The sequence below is a fragment of the Spermophilus citellus genome (genome assembly GCF_964194105.1).
Source record: "Spermophilus citellus genome assembly, chromosome: 2".
NCBI classification, from domain to species: domain Eukaryota; kingdom Metazoa; phylum Chordata; class Mammalia; order Rodentia; family Sciuridae; genus Spermophilus; species Spermophilus citellus.
In genome coordinates this window covers 166811152-166826391 of record NC_138183.1, presented here as the reverse complement: position 1 = coordinate 166826391, position 15240 = coordinate 166811152, and the positions used below count along the sequence as shown (strand labels likewise).

Sequence of the window (15240 nt, the reverse complement as noted above, 5' to 3'; positions counted from 1 at the left end):
TTGTAGTATTTTTGTCTCGTTATTGCTAAATATTCATGAAAGTAATAAAATTAAAGTCATTAAAAATTATATGATCCAGAATATTTAATAATTCACACTAGTCTTTCCTTCTGAGGAAATTTACAATTTTCCTATTTTTCATTTCTCTTGAAGAGAAAATGCTTCCTTCTTTGAAATGTTTCCTTGTGATGTTTTCCAGTATCACTCAAGAAGTGATATATTTCCTTAAGGAAGAATTTCTCTCTAGGAAAAAGAAAAAATTCTTTAGCTTTCTAACTTTTCTCTTTTTAACAACAAAAAAATGTATTTAAATTACATGCATTAAATGCCCTCAAATTATTTGCTGCTTTAGACATTTGGGAAGCATGTGAGAGATGTGCTAAAAACTTCAGGCTTAAAAGCCAGAACAAAGTATTATCCCTTTATGAATTGTCACAATAGTATCAGGAATACTTCATCAAGAAGGCAGTAAAAACAAATGACATCAGCATTCTTACTAACTGCTCCTCAAAAACTAAGCACATAATACATTTCAGTAAGTCCTTTCATAATTTCCCATTAGTGACTAGGCAGAAAAGACATTTTGCTTAAGATACAATTCAAAATTTGTTTTATTAGCAATGTATTTCATTTGTCTAGAATCTGACCACTCCACATAATTGTGCATGCCTTAAAAACTCTAGTTATGTCAAAATTCTACTCTCACCCTCATCCCCTTCACACTGAAAAGTGATGGCATTCAATATTATTAAGATACACTTTTGGTTTGCTAGATAAAAAGGCATTTGTACTTAAGGGATATATAATCCTGAGGGTCAATTTAATAATCCCATGGGAAGTCTCACATTACACATAAAAATATAACCATTAAAAATGTATTGTTGAGAATTTTATCATTTTAGAAACAAGAAATCATTAGATAGTAAGAGAAAAACAGGGTAACAGATCCAGATCAGCATGTAATACACATTTTTATCATACTATGTTACCCGAATCCCTGGTCAATTTTTTTCTAAATGACCATACCTTATTAAAAATTATTGACCCCATGGATTTGTGGAAGGCAACTACTCCAACCTCCCACAAAGAATCAACACCTGGCTCTATTTTATTCCAGTAGTATTACATTTGTAAACTATTTTATAAGCAGCAAGTCAACTCCATGTTATAAAGCACCATCGAGTATTTCATTCCATACGAAGAAAATAAATTAGAAGATTTTACAAAAGGATTCCTGGGAAGGCACTTTAGTTTAAAAAAAAAAAAAAAAAAAAAAAAAGAGCCACAACACTTAGGAGACTTCTTCATACTGCAAGTTCCTTAATACTGTCCTCTTTGCTAAACATCTTGACCAGTTAATATCTTAACCACTTAGCATCTTGATTATAAGTTTCCCAATAAACTGAAAGTTGTTCAAATATAAATTAAGAAAGGAGAGAAGGAACACAGCCCATGCCCTGATGAATAAGGCCAAGCAAATTTGCCAGCAAAGTAGGTAAACAGTGTGGGGGGTAGTGGAGATCAAACTCTGGAGCACTTAACCACCAAGCTTCTTCATTCCCAGGCCCCTGTCCACCCCCTCTTAAATTTTGAGACAGGGTCTAGATAAGTTGCTGAGGCTGACCTTGAACTTTTGATCCTTCTGTCTCAGTCTCCCAAGTTACTGGGGTTATACAGGCATATGCCACTGAATTAGGTGAGTGTTATATGGCTTTAGAAAGGTAAGAGAAACAGATGGAGCAAGAAAGTAAAACAGGCACATGACCAGTGTGGGATTGGACCACTAATTTTAGGCAGAAAAAAAGTGAATTTAATTTTCATATTCAGAATCAACCCCTGCCAAAATATTAAAGGAACCCTTGGATAGTTAATCTAAGTAAAAATTTTTTTAAAGTCACCCTATAAGTTTTGAGTGTTACTCACTTTACTCAAATAATAAAGATTACAAAGATTTTTACAATTAGTTCAAGTTATAAAGTAACAACTTGTAAGATTTCACTTAAATTCTTTTGAATTAAACAAAAGTGGACAATATTCTTCAACTGTTTTAACTTGTACCTTAGAAGAGTCAATTATATTAGAAATTCTACAATGTAAATCCTTTTCTTATATTAATTTGATGTTAAAACATCATTCATGATACTAAATCACAAATGTTCATGTGCTCCTTTCTAATAATTTGCTAATTCTAACCCTTAAGAGGAATATTCAAAGAAAATAATCTTTATCTAAAGGTATTGAGGAAAAGAATTAGTTTCCACTATTTTATCAGTGTTTTACAAAACTGTACAAAATAATCTTATTAAGAAGGCAAGTAAAACATTGGCAATCACTTTATGTTCATTAACCAAGAAGCAAACAATAAGTTTCAAAATGCAATTTTTCCCTTAGGTAATTAATACTGAAAATCACTCATTAAACAAATTCACTATCAAAACAACCAACCTTTACTTTAAATCAACAGAAATTTCCTTATTATGGAAAAATAACCTCTTTAGTTCTCTTCATTTATACAATGAGACTGAATATTACTGAGGTTGTGACTGAACTGTGAATGTGAACCAAGTTTTCTTATCACTGGAACACTGGATGGTTTGAAAAGGAATGTATAAAACATGCCTGCTGCTAACCAAAAGGTGACTTTTATGTGAATAAGGCTGTCATTTCTTCAAGATACTGTATTGCCAATAGTCAGAAAATTGTGACAAACAGCAAAACTGTAATACTACCAATGTTAAATGACATCACCAAGTTTGCACTTACAGCCAGAGGTCTCTCATGATCCATTATTCTATTTTCTTTTCTTTTACATATCTTAACAAAGTCCACAAAAATCAAAGCTAAAGTTTTCTTAAGGAAAATAACAGTGCTCTCAACAAAACTCTCTATATTATAAAATAATAATTAAAAATATCATAAATATGCCATTTGTATTAATGATAAAAATACAACTTCAATATTGATCCTAATGCTCTTAAAAGAATGTCTGATTTTGAGACCATTAATATATCAACCTTGCTACTTCAAATGTAAATGAAATTCTTTGACAGAAATACACAAAACTTAAAATTCATGTTAAATATACACATGCAGGGCTTATTTCTGCTTATTAAAAATATCTCATGGTCAAAAAACAAAATAACTTAACATAATCTTTCCAAACTTTTCAAATAAGATACGTACATAAGACCTTGATAGCTTTTACAGATACCCACAGCTGAAAGTTGGAGCACTTCCAATATCTAGAAATGTTTTTTACTAGCTGCATCAGAAAATCATCGTAAGTCAAGGCCAATAATTATTCTTCCTAATTGTGCAAAGATAAATAATATGAGCTATACCATCAGCAGACTACATTGCCGGATATTAAGATTGCTTAAAATCTTTAAAATTTCACAAATTCATGGTAATTCTGAACCTCAAAAATCAAGAATTCAAACTTACAAAAATAAATACCACTCTGACACTCAAGGGACATCTTCACTTTAAGGCCTTTGTCACAAATCTGAATCTTTATTGTTCTGAAATAAATGTTAAAAACATAACTTGAAACAAAAATGTCAATATTCAGTCTCAGAAGGTGTGTGGCTCAATGCCGCTCACATGTAACAAGGAAACTTCCTTTTAAAAAAAGGAAAAAAAAAAAAAAGTACTATGAGAAGTCTTTCATATGAATGAAAATGCACCCTTTGGATTTTTCCCCCTCATTTCATTAGTTTGTATACATGTGGCAATCAAAAAGTTTGCATTTTCTTCACAATAGTTCTTGCTATGATGTTTGACGAACTTTTTGCCACTCAACAAATTCATCAAGAAGAACGGGCCCTAGAAATAATGAAAAAAGTCTCATTAGAATTCAATAAACTCCTCTCTCCAACTATATAACAAATTCTCCATATGCTTATAACAAATGCTCCATATGATAGTCTGACCTATCCTTTCTTCTAAGTGTTTTGTTTCCAATCTCCCTCTTTTACATATTGGTATTTTCTTAGACTTTTCCATTTTGCCCGGAAAAAAAAAAAAGGTGGGACTTTCTACAATGGGTATTCATAGCAATTTTCTTTGCAAGGTGTTTCATGAACCTTCTAATAACTGAGTCACTATTAACTTCTTCCATAGCATTCTGGCATTTAATCATAATGTAAAAAGTGATTAAGGTAGTAGTTCTGTTACATTACTAAGTATTGTAAGATTGTTAAGGGGGGATGGGCCATATAAAAGGCTTTATTCTAAAAAGGGGACATGGTATACAGATAAACACAAAGTAAATGTTTAAATGCATCATTTTAATTCTTGTTTATAAGGAAAGTCCCTTTTCCAGGTTAACTGCTCTGAACATTAAAACAACGTGGGAAACCAAAATAATAGTAAAAACTAAAAATATATCTAGAGAGTAATCTGGCTCATCTAAATAATCGTTACTCCAAATCTGTTTTATCCACTTAAGAGTCGTTTTTGCCCCTAGTCCTGACAGTTGTGACCCTGACCACATCAGGGATGGCCCAATCCTGTGTCTGCGTCTGACACCCCACCTCATTGATTCCATCCCACAAAAACCTGCCATCGAAGCCTGTCCTTGCATCCAGGATGGAACCAGCTCCTGCTCCTCTTCTCCCACCCCCACAGGTGCTTTAAAGGGCCCTCGTCCACCACAGGTAGAGGGCAGGGAGCCTCACTCTCCGGCTCTGATGTAGGGGAGAGAGTTGGGGGGATTGAAAATTGGGAGGGGCACTCTGAGATTAAAAAGTTTTACCTCTTAAAAAAAAAGAGTACAAATATTTTAATTGAAAGGTTGAAACTGTAGTGAGTTATTGATATTATCTGTCATATCATTAATAGGTACCATCATTAATTTTAAAGCTTTTACTAGTATAGTTCTTGTTTTTAAAATCATGATTTTTTTTTTCCTATAGGAAAGACAAAGCAGAATTTTGGCTTCTAAATGCAGAAATTATCATTTAAGTTTAGCTATTATGTGTGGTTACTAAGGAATGGAAACATTTACCAGAATTAATTTTATAATATTACTGAATCTAAGCTCTTGACCTTCCTCATAACCTGGCTAAACAGTAAAAGTTACTGTTATGATGTTTAAAACTGTTATGTTAATGCTCCACAAATGCATAATATTTTTAGGAATTTTGTTTTCATAGAAATACACCATACTTACAAGCACCGTCTTCATCGTAGTTACTAAGATCGGCATGAACTGTTCTGCTGAATTCTAATACATTGTACCACTGATCTTTGTTCATAACACGATACTTTGATTGCTGTGGAAATCAGAACAAATTACTGTGAACTTCAGAACAAACATTACTTAACAGGATTTAACTTCAGTCAATATATTATAATTTTTTGTGTGCTTTGGCATTTCCTAAAACATTTATTTCTCTATTAACTATTTGTGTTCTTAGAGAATCCTCAAGAGCATTTACATATTGATGACTACTAGTTTTTTTCTCTAATTTTTGAATAATATTAGTAAGTACAAGTATACTAATAATTAAAAGTCACAATTTTTCTATCTGTATGTTCTTGTGTAACTAACAAGATCAAGATATAGAACGTTTCCCATTTCTAGAAAGTTCCCTTGTGTTCCTTCCAAGTATATTTCTTGCATGAACTACATTTTGAGGTTGGTGTCTAATGGAAGTAGTGGGTTCAAATTCCACTTCTGTCACTTAATTGAAGACCTGAGAAAGTTACGTAAGAATAGAACCCATAGCCAGGTATGGTATAATCCCTGAGGCTTGGGAGACTGAGGCAGGAGGACTGCAAATTCAAATACAACCTCAAAAACTTAGTGAGGTCCTAAGCAACTTAGAAAGACCCTACCTCAAAATTTTTAAAAAGTGGGAGGCAGAATAAGAATGAGGCTCAGTGGTTAAGTGTCCCTGGGTTCATCCCTGGTACCAAAAAAGAAAAAAGAAAAGAATAGAATAGATTTCCTGGATTGCTAAATGGAGAAAAAACTTAACTTAAAAATGGTGTAATAATGATTTAAAAAGAAAACATATGTCAAATAGTTTGCATATAAACAAGTGTGTGAAAATATTTAGTTTTCAACTTAGCTTCTCAGAGGTGAATGTCTTTACATTCAGTTAAATTTAATTTTGCCTAAAAATAGAAACAGGAGAAAGGTAAACACTATTCGTGAAAAATATTCACTTTATTGGGCTTAAAAATTTATTGTGCAAAAAATTCTTTCATATAAATGCCACTGTCCTTTATTATGAGTTTTAAGTAAAACTACTCTGGACAACTTGCTGTGTTATCAGCTTTATGAGAAATTATTTCCAAAGGAAAAACTTATTTATTCAAAAAATGGCAAGAATTATACCAAGAAAAAATTAAAAGGCATAAGCTGGATGTGGTGGTACATCCTTGTAATCCCAGCTACTCAGAAGGCTGAAGCAGGAGGATCAAAGTTTAAGGTCAACTTAGGTAATTTAATGAGAATCTTTCTCAAATAAATAAATAAATAAATAAAGGGCTAAGGATAAGGATCAGTGGCAGAGCACCTGCCTAGCATATGTAAGGTTCTGTATTCAATCCCAATGCAAAAAAAGAGAAAAGAAGTCAATGAAAACAGATATGAAACTAGATAAAACAATGTAAAAAAGAATAGTATCGTTTTAGAACCACTGCGCTAGTAAGAACAATGATACCCCTCTCCAAGAATATTTGCTTCATAAATTCAGTATACTTTTTTCTTTTTTTAGTAATCAGTAAAGTCAAGTATGCTATTAAAGTCATTCTCATACTTGTGGACATAAAATATTAGTTTTATTTCTTCATAGTCAATCTAAATGCAAAAGGGAAGCTTTATTATAAGAACTGGTACTTAAATATGAGACAAGTTTCTTGAGATTTGTTTACTAGCATTGATTCTTTCTAAGACACAAGAAACTAATTTTGCATGAAAAATATCTATGTTAAATAAATTTTCTGGAGGTCTCACTTAGTGCTAGTGACTGAACCCAGGGTCTAATTCACACTAAACAGAAATTCTACCACAAAACTATACCCCTAATTCCCCAAATTCTTATGTAAAGGATATATCAAATCACATGAAATTGTGTCTAAAAATGACAATAGAAATTTACACATTTTAACAGAATTTTTTCAATACTAATGAATAATGTTTAAAAGTACAGGACTTAAAAGTGACTTGTTCCTCAATATTTTAAAATCAAATTGTTTTTTAAATATTTAATCAAAATTTTTTAAAAATGCATACCTCCAGGTACTGGTAAAATACTGAAAACAGTGGCCATGTCCTACCAAGCAGAAGAGCTAACATAGATTTAGCAGTATCAATATCAAGGCTTCTCTGATCTTTATCCTAAAATAAGTGAAAAAATTTTCTTAAGTATGGTCTTAAGATGAAAAACAATTACAATGACTTAAGGAAGAAAAACCGCACACCTACCCTTGCAAAATCAAAGGCATATCTGTATATATTCTTAAATGATGAAATGTCATTCAGCTGTGAGCGCAAAAAATCAAATTTGTTCTGTAACTTTTCTGTGCAGTCACACCTTGAGTAAAAAATATATAATGAAGAAAATTAAAACATTTTTAGGGAGTTAGAAGGAATGTATTAAGAACGAATACATTTATAAAGTTAATTCAAGTTCAAAATTCTCTCACAAATTTAGAGTAATATGCCTTCTATCTACCAATACAATAATAAAAGGAAAAATAAAAGGAAACCCTGGCAATTACAATTAATGAAAGCTTATTCCAAAGACTTTTCTTTGGGGGACAGGGGATGGGACTCAACCAAAAAATTCTAATAAAATCGTAAGTATCTCTTTAAAAGACATGTATTAAAATATGCCTTTATTACATATAATTGCAAAAGAGAAAGTAAAAAAGAAAAAAGAATGGGATATAAATAATATAATTAATGAGGCCTCTATCACATACTTCATTGGAAAGTTCTTAGGCAACAGCTTGGTGAAAGATATCAGCCATAAGTGGTTTTAAAAATTAGGGACACAACACAGAAGAAATTAACAATTATATTAAGTGGTAATATTATATATTATGTAATTAGCAATTACATTAAGTGGCCCAATAATAAATCCTGATCCCCACATAGCAAACAAAAAATTAAGTTATCAGTGGAAGCATTTAACTTCAAGTAAGATAAATACACAAAAGCATGCAAAAGAGTTACACATGTTATTTCTAAAGACAATACATTAAATATAAACAATTAAAAACAGGTACAATGCTCAAAAATTTTGACCAGTTTTCTAACTCTCACAGGGTTGGCAAGTTCCAACTTGAACAAGAAGCAAGGCAAAGTCTCCATAAGTGACACAAATCTCCAGTCTCATCTTCTTGCCATTTCAGAACATCCTTACTGTACTCTATTTTTATTTCAATTAACCGCTCCCATATGCCACAGCTATGGTTTAGCATACCTTACTTTCTCTACTTAACACATTGGCTTCAACTTTCTGACAAAATATTACCCATCAAGACCTAACTCATATTTTGCCACCTCTGAGACCATCTGACACACACTGATCAAATTTAGTTGTGTCATGAATTATGACCCACAGTATTCTACTCAAAATTGAACTTTAATGCTCATGATATAATACATAATACCTAGCATTTTCAAATTTAACTAAGACTTTCACTATCCTAAATGTATAGTAAGTTAAAATTCTATTAAGGTGTAAACATTTTGTATACTTCTTTTTTTGGTCCTGGGGATTGAACTCACTTAACCATTGAGCCACATCCCCAGCCCTTTTTATTCAGAGACAGTGTGGCCAAGTTGCTCAGAGATTCCCTAAATTTCCGTGGGTTTTGAAATCAGGTTCCTCCTGCCTCACATGTCCAGCCATTTGGATACATTTCTAATGTTAATTAAATCTTGCATATCTAAAATAAGACAAACTTAAGTCATGTTACCTGTTTTACATGCTGCTAGATTTTTTTTTTTCGCTGTTTCTAAGGGAAACTAAAGACAAAAAAAATTCATTTTTTGGTTCACTCTCCTTACTAGTTTTTGCAATATTCTTTACATAAGCCTCAGAAAAAATAAGGATCATCTCACTTTTTTTTCTGTTTCATGAAAAAATTTACATAACCTTGGGATTAGTTTTTGTCCAAACACAAATTAAGCATTTGGGCCTTTTTATTGAGGGAAAAGAAAGGCTTTAAAAACTACTAAATTAATAAATCAGCATTAAACTACTTAATTGTACTAGAAAAAAATTACAAAATTAATATTTTTTTTAAATTATAGATGGACACAATACCTTCATTTTATTTATTTATTTTCATGTGGTGCTGAGGATTGAACCCAGTTCCTCCTATGTATGAGACAAGTCCTCTGCCACTGAGACACAATCCCAGCCCACTGAATTAATATTTTTAATGGCTACGTGACTATTCAAATTTTCTTGACCAATCTAAACAGAATTCAATTTAATACAGCTTTCAAGCCTACAGAGTAAAACTTTAGGTGTAACCATAAATTGTGGTATTATTGCTTTTATTATTCACTTATAAATGACACATTGAAAAACTGTTTTCAGAGAAGTGATAGGGATAAAAATCCTACTGGAATAGGTTTAAGAGAGAATGAGAAGAACTAGAGAAAATAAGCTTAAACAAACACTTTTGAAGAACTTGGTTCTACCTACAAAATGGGGGAAATCTTTTCTACCTACTCTTCTGATAGAAAAATATCTAGAATATATAAAGAATTCAAAAAACTCAGCACCAAAAAACCAAATAACCCAATTAATAAATGAGCAAATGAATTAAAGAGACACTTCTCAAAAAAGAAATACAAACAGCTAACAAAGCCAGGTGGTGCACACCTGTGGTCCTAGGTAGGGACTCAGCAGGTTGAGGCAGGAACACCACAAGTTCAAGGACAAACTCAGCAACTAAGACCCTCAACAATTTAGCAAGAACCTATCTCAAAATAAAAAATAAAAAGGGCTAGGGATGTGGCTCAGTGGTTTAGCATGTCTGGGTTCAATCCCCAGTACCAAAAAGCAAACAAATGGCCAACAAATACATGAAAAAATGTTCAACTTCAACAGGGAAATGCAAACCAAAATCATACTGAGATTTCATCTCACAATAGTCAGAATGGCAGTCATTGGGAATACAAAAAATAATTATTGCTGGAAAGAATGTGCAGAGAAAGAAAAATTTTTACACTGTTGGCAAGATTGTAAATTAGTACAATCACTATGGAAATCACTATCAAGGTTTTCAAAAGACTGTGCAAGGAATCACCATATGACCCAGCTATACCACTCCTCAATATTTATGGTTTAGATGTGGTATACCCCAAAGCTCACATGTGAGACAAGGCAAGGTTGGAGGAGGAATGATTAAGTTATAGCCTTAACATAACTGAGTGGTAACTGGAGGCAGGTATAGTATGGCTGGAGGAAGCCATTCATCGGGGCTGTCGCTAAGGGTAATATATTTTGTATCTGAAGAGTGGAGTCTCTCTCTCTCTGATTTCTGATCACCATATGAGCTGATTCTCTCTGCCATACTCTTCTGCCATGTTGTTCCTGTCTCACCTGGATCCCTGAGGAATGGAGCCAGCTGTCTATTGAGAATGAGATCTGTGAAACTATGAGCCCTTAAATAAACTTTTCATCCTCTAAAATTGTTTTGGTTAGATCCTTTAGTCACAGCAGCAAAAAAAAAAAAAAAAAAGCTGATTAAAACAATAAATAGTGATACATGTATACCCATGTTTATAGCAGCACAATTCACAATAGCCAAACTATGGAGCAGCCTAGGTATCCATCAATAGACGAATCGATAAAGAAAATGTAGCATATATACACAATGAATTTTTATTCAGCCATCAAGAAAAATGATACTACGTCATCTGCAGGAAAAGGGATGGAACCTGAGACAATATGTTAAATGAAATAAGTCAAACTCAGAAGGTCAAGGGTCATATGTTTTCTCTCACCAAAGAGGAGGGAAAAAATAAAAATGTAGGGGGAGCAGGGATCTCATGAAAGTCAAACGGACATCAGAAGAGGGAAGAAAACAAGGAGTGGGAGGTGGGGAGTGCTGGGGAATGATATCAGCCAAATTATAGTGTTATATTATGTGCACATATAAATATGTAACAACAAATACTATAATTATATGCAACTATAATGAACCAAAAAAATGTGGCAAGAAAAAACTTGGTTTTAAAATGGCATATAAAAGAGGCACTAGCAAGAGTGGGATTAAAAAAAAAAAATAGTTAAAAGGAATAACTTTCTCCTAGCTACTAGGGAGGCTAAAACAGGAGGAAAGCAAGTCTGAGGCAGCCTCAACAACTCAGCAAGACTGGCTCAAAAGGGGGTAGAGGGGAGGGGCTGGGGATATAGCTCAGTGGTAAGGCATCCCTGGGATCAAAACAGAAATAACTTTCAATTTCATCAAGATGGAATAAATATATCTCTCTCACCATCCTTCCCTCCCTCCTTTATATATGATGTTCCACATATATCATATACAAAACAAATGTAATAGAATTCCAAAAGTGAAGACTTGAATAACAAGAGTGGCAAGTTCCTTGAGTTTATTCTTGCTTTATATACTCAGCCTTGGGGCTGAAGAAGCCAGCAAACCAGAAACAATGAGGGAAGACAAGAGAGCTCCAACAAAAACCTCAACTTTTTCTAGCCAAAAGACTAGGAAAGGAACAGCATAGGAGGGCAAAATTTAAAAAACTAAACATTCTATTTTAGTCAAACACTATCAAAAAACCTGTGATCCAACTCCCACCTATGCCAGTGAAGACTCAATAAGGACCTAAAATATGCACCCTCGCCAGGATATATGACCTCTCTCTCAACTCTTATAGTGTTTGGTACAAAGCACATGAAGAACATGAACTTCTACTCAGGTAATAATGAGCAGCAAATTCTCCTCTGCCTTGCAGTGGTATAGAGCTGACATGGTAAAAAGTCTGGGCTTTCCCCATCACCGACTGGTAAAAGGCCACCACCCTAATGGGGTCAATGGAGGCTATATGGGGAATAGCTAAGAAGGCACTCTTACCCCTTTCAGACAAGACATTATCAGTGAAGGCCTAAAGGGGACCCAGAACTCTCACCCTTGCCTATTACTAACAAGAAGCATCCTTTCTTGGATGTCAATGGGTGAAGTTTCCACTCCACAAAGAGTGGTGCTACAGGAAGCTATTAAAAATGAAATCCGAAGTTTCATATAGTATTAAAAATGTCCAGGTTTCAATAAAAAAAAATTACTTAATCAAGAACCAAGATCTCACAGAGAAGGCAAAAAGATAATAAATACAAACACCAAAATGACAGAAATGCTCATAATTATCTGACATAACGTCAAAGAACCAACATAAAAATGCTTCAACAAGCAACTAACCACACAATAAAACAAACAAAACAATAGAAAACTCTCAGAAAAAAAAAGAAAAATCTAAAAATTATGACTAAAAAAGGAGAACCAAATGGAAAATTTTCAATGGTAAAACACAGGGTACACTTATAGCCTATCTTATCAATAATCACACATAATATAAAAGGTCTTTAAATACACCAATGAGAAGATAAATTTGCAAAGCAGAGTTTAAAAAATGACCCAAATATATGCTGTTTAGAAGACACTAATCTCAAAAATAACAATGCAAGCAGGTTAACAGCAACAGAATGGAAAATGATATACATCATAAAAACAATCAAAAGAAAGCAGGAGTGGCTATACTAATATGCACTTTACAACAAAGAAAATGATTCAAACAAGTGCATAATGATAAAAGGGTCAATCCACCAAGAAGACACTGCAATCCTAAATAACCTTAAGCAACCCAAGATGTACCAAATAACAAAGCTACAAACATGTGAAGAAAAAATTGACAGAATTGAAAGGAGAAATAAACAAATTCATAATTGTAGTCGGAGATTTAAACACCTCCTCTCATCAACTGATAGAAATATTAGAATGTCAATAAACAAGAATTTAACAATACCATCAACCAATAGAATCTAGATGACAAAGGAATACTTCACTCATTTACAGTAGAATATATATTCTTTTCAAATGCCTATGGAACATAAATCAAGATACACCATACCCTGAGCCATAAAACAAACCCCCAGATAAAAAATAAATAACTGAAGTGATGGAAACTGTGTTCTCTGTCCACAATGGACCCAAACTAGAAAATAATAGCAGGAAGATACCAGCACAATCTCTGATGAACACTTGGAAACTACACAGGAAACTCCTAAATAATCCCTGGATCAAAGTGTCAATGTCCACTGAAAATGCATTAAGTTGAAGGAGATGAAAATATATTTGTACCTTTAGATTCTAGAATAAGAGCAGCAAAATAAATACATGAACTAAATAATTAAGAGCCAAAATCTATAAAACTGAAACAAACAGCAATAACAAACAAACAAACAACAACAAAAAAAAAAACTTACCTCCACCAAATCAATTAAACAAAAACTGGTTCTTTGGAAAAAAAAAAATCAATAACTTGACAAGGTTCTAGTAAGACTGCCCAAAAACAACAAAAAAGGGAAAGATATCATTAAAGACTCAAAGAAGTGGCTAGGGTTATAGCTCAATGGTAGAACACTTGCCTAGCATTTGTGAGGCACTGGGTTTGATTCTCAGCACCACATATAAATAAATGAATAAAATAAAGGTCCATCAACATCTAAAAACAACAACAACAAAAAAGACTCAAAGGGACTATCCTATGAATAACTATACACAAAAATTTTCAATCTACCCTAGATAAACTGATTCAATCCTTTAAAAAGCAGAAATACCAAGACTAAATAAACACTATGGAAATCAGTATGTAAATTCCTCAAAAGACTAGTAGATTGAAACTACCTTATGACCCAGCTATAACACCCCTCAGTACTGATCCAAAAGAATACCCATGTTTATGGCAGTGCTATTCACAATAAAGAATGCTTTCTCTCCTAAGTGGTAGAAAGAAACAGGAGGGGGGTGGGGGGAGATTTTCATGAAAGTAGAAGGGAGACCAGTAAGATAGAAGGAAGAGGAGGCAATTGGGAATGAAACTGATCAAATTATGAGTACATAAAAATGTGCCACAATGAATTCTATTTATGTATAATCATTACCCAGGAATAAAAAATTTTTTAAAAAGCACAAATACCACCACAATATGCAGTAATGACTAGTCCTAAATTATTTATATTTATTATTATTATTTATAATATAAATTATAATATATAATATAAATAATGTTTATAATATATTATTATATTTAATAATTATAATAATTATTATTAAATAAATTGAATTCCAATTTAAAAGTTCTCAGAAAGAAATCTCTAGGCTTAGATGGTTTCACTGGAGAAATAAACCTTTAAAGAACTATTCTACATAATCCATTTCAAATAATAAAAGGAAAAACTTCCCAATTTATTTTAAAAAGCCAGAGTTACCTTTCTAACAAAAGCAGACAAAAATACAAAAAAAAAAAAAAAAAAAGGAAAAACCACATAATCATTTAGTGGAGGGAACTCTAAACAAATTAACATCTGTTTTAAATAAAACAAGGCCACAGGATACAAGATAAATTTACAAAAATTAACTGTATTTCTATAATAGTAATGAGCATGTAGACTTTAAAATTTAAAAAAACACAACACCATTCATAATAGGTCAAAATAAAAATGTAATACATGTGATTCTAACACAGTATGTACATGACTTGCACTTTGAAAAACTATACAAGACTGGTGGGAAAAAAATCAAATATCTAAGAAAATGGGGAGGGCGGGCAGTGTGGCTCAGTGTTGAATGCTTGTGTAGTATGTGCAAGGCCCTGGTTTCAATCTCCGGTGCTGCAAAAAACAATAACATTTAAAAATGAACAGATATATATGGGGCTGGGGATTTGGCTCAAGCGTTAGCGCGCTCGCCTGGCATGCGTGCGGCTCGGGTTCAATCCTCAGCACCACATACAAAAACAAAGATGTTGTATCCGCCGAAAATTAAAAAAAAAAAAAATATTAAAAAATAATAAAAATAAAATAAAAATAAAAATGAACAGATATATATCAAAACACTGAAAATAGAAAAAATGTCAATTCATAGTTTAATCAAAATCTCAGAAAAATGTTTTTTATAGATATTATGTAAATTTATATGCAAAAGCAAAGGAACTAGATTAGCTAAAGCAATTTGGGGGGGGGGGGG

The 15240-nt window shown here is 32.7% G+C and overlaps 1 protein-coding gene across 5 annotated transcripts in view; it reads right to left on the bottom strand.

The window, feature by feature from the left end:
- Positions 1 to 1261: 1261 nt before the first annotated feature.
- Positions 1262 to 15240, bottom strand: part of DCUN1D5 (defective in cullin neddylation 1 domain containing 5) — a 32401-nt gene continuing 18422 nt past the window's right edge. For all 5 annotated transcript variants that reach the window (XM_081280073.1, XM_081280074.1, XM_081280075.1 and 2 more), the window contains 4 exons: positions 7439 to 7547; positions 7247 to 7351; positions 5174 to 5276; positions 1262 to 3825 (listed from right to left, as the gene is read on the bottom strand). In XM_081280073.1, the coding sequence (XP_081136199.1) occupies positions 3770 to 3825; positions 5174 to 5276; positions 7247 to 7351; positions 7439 to 7547 (373 nt within the window). In that variant the 3' untranslated portion in view covers positions 1262 to 3769. The remainder of the gene's footprint in view (positions 3826 to 5173; positions 5277 to 7246; positions 7352 to 7438; positions 7548 to 15240) is intronic.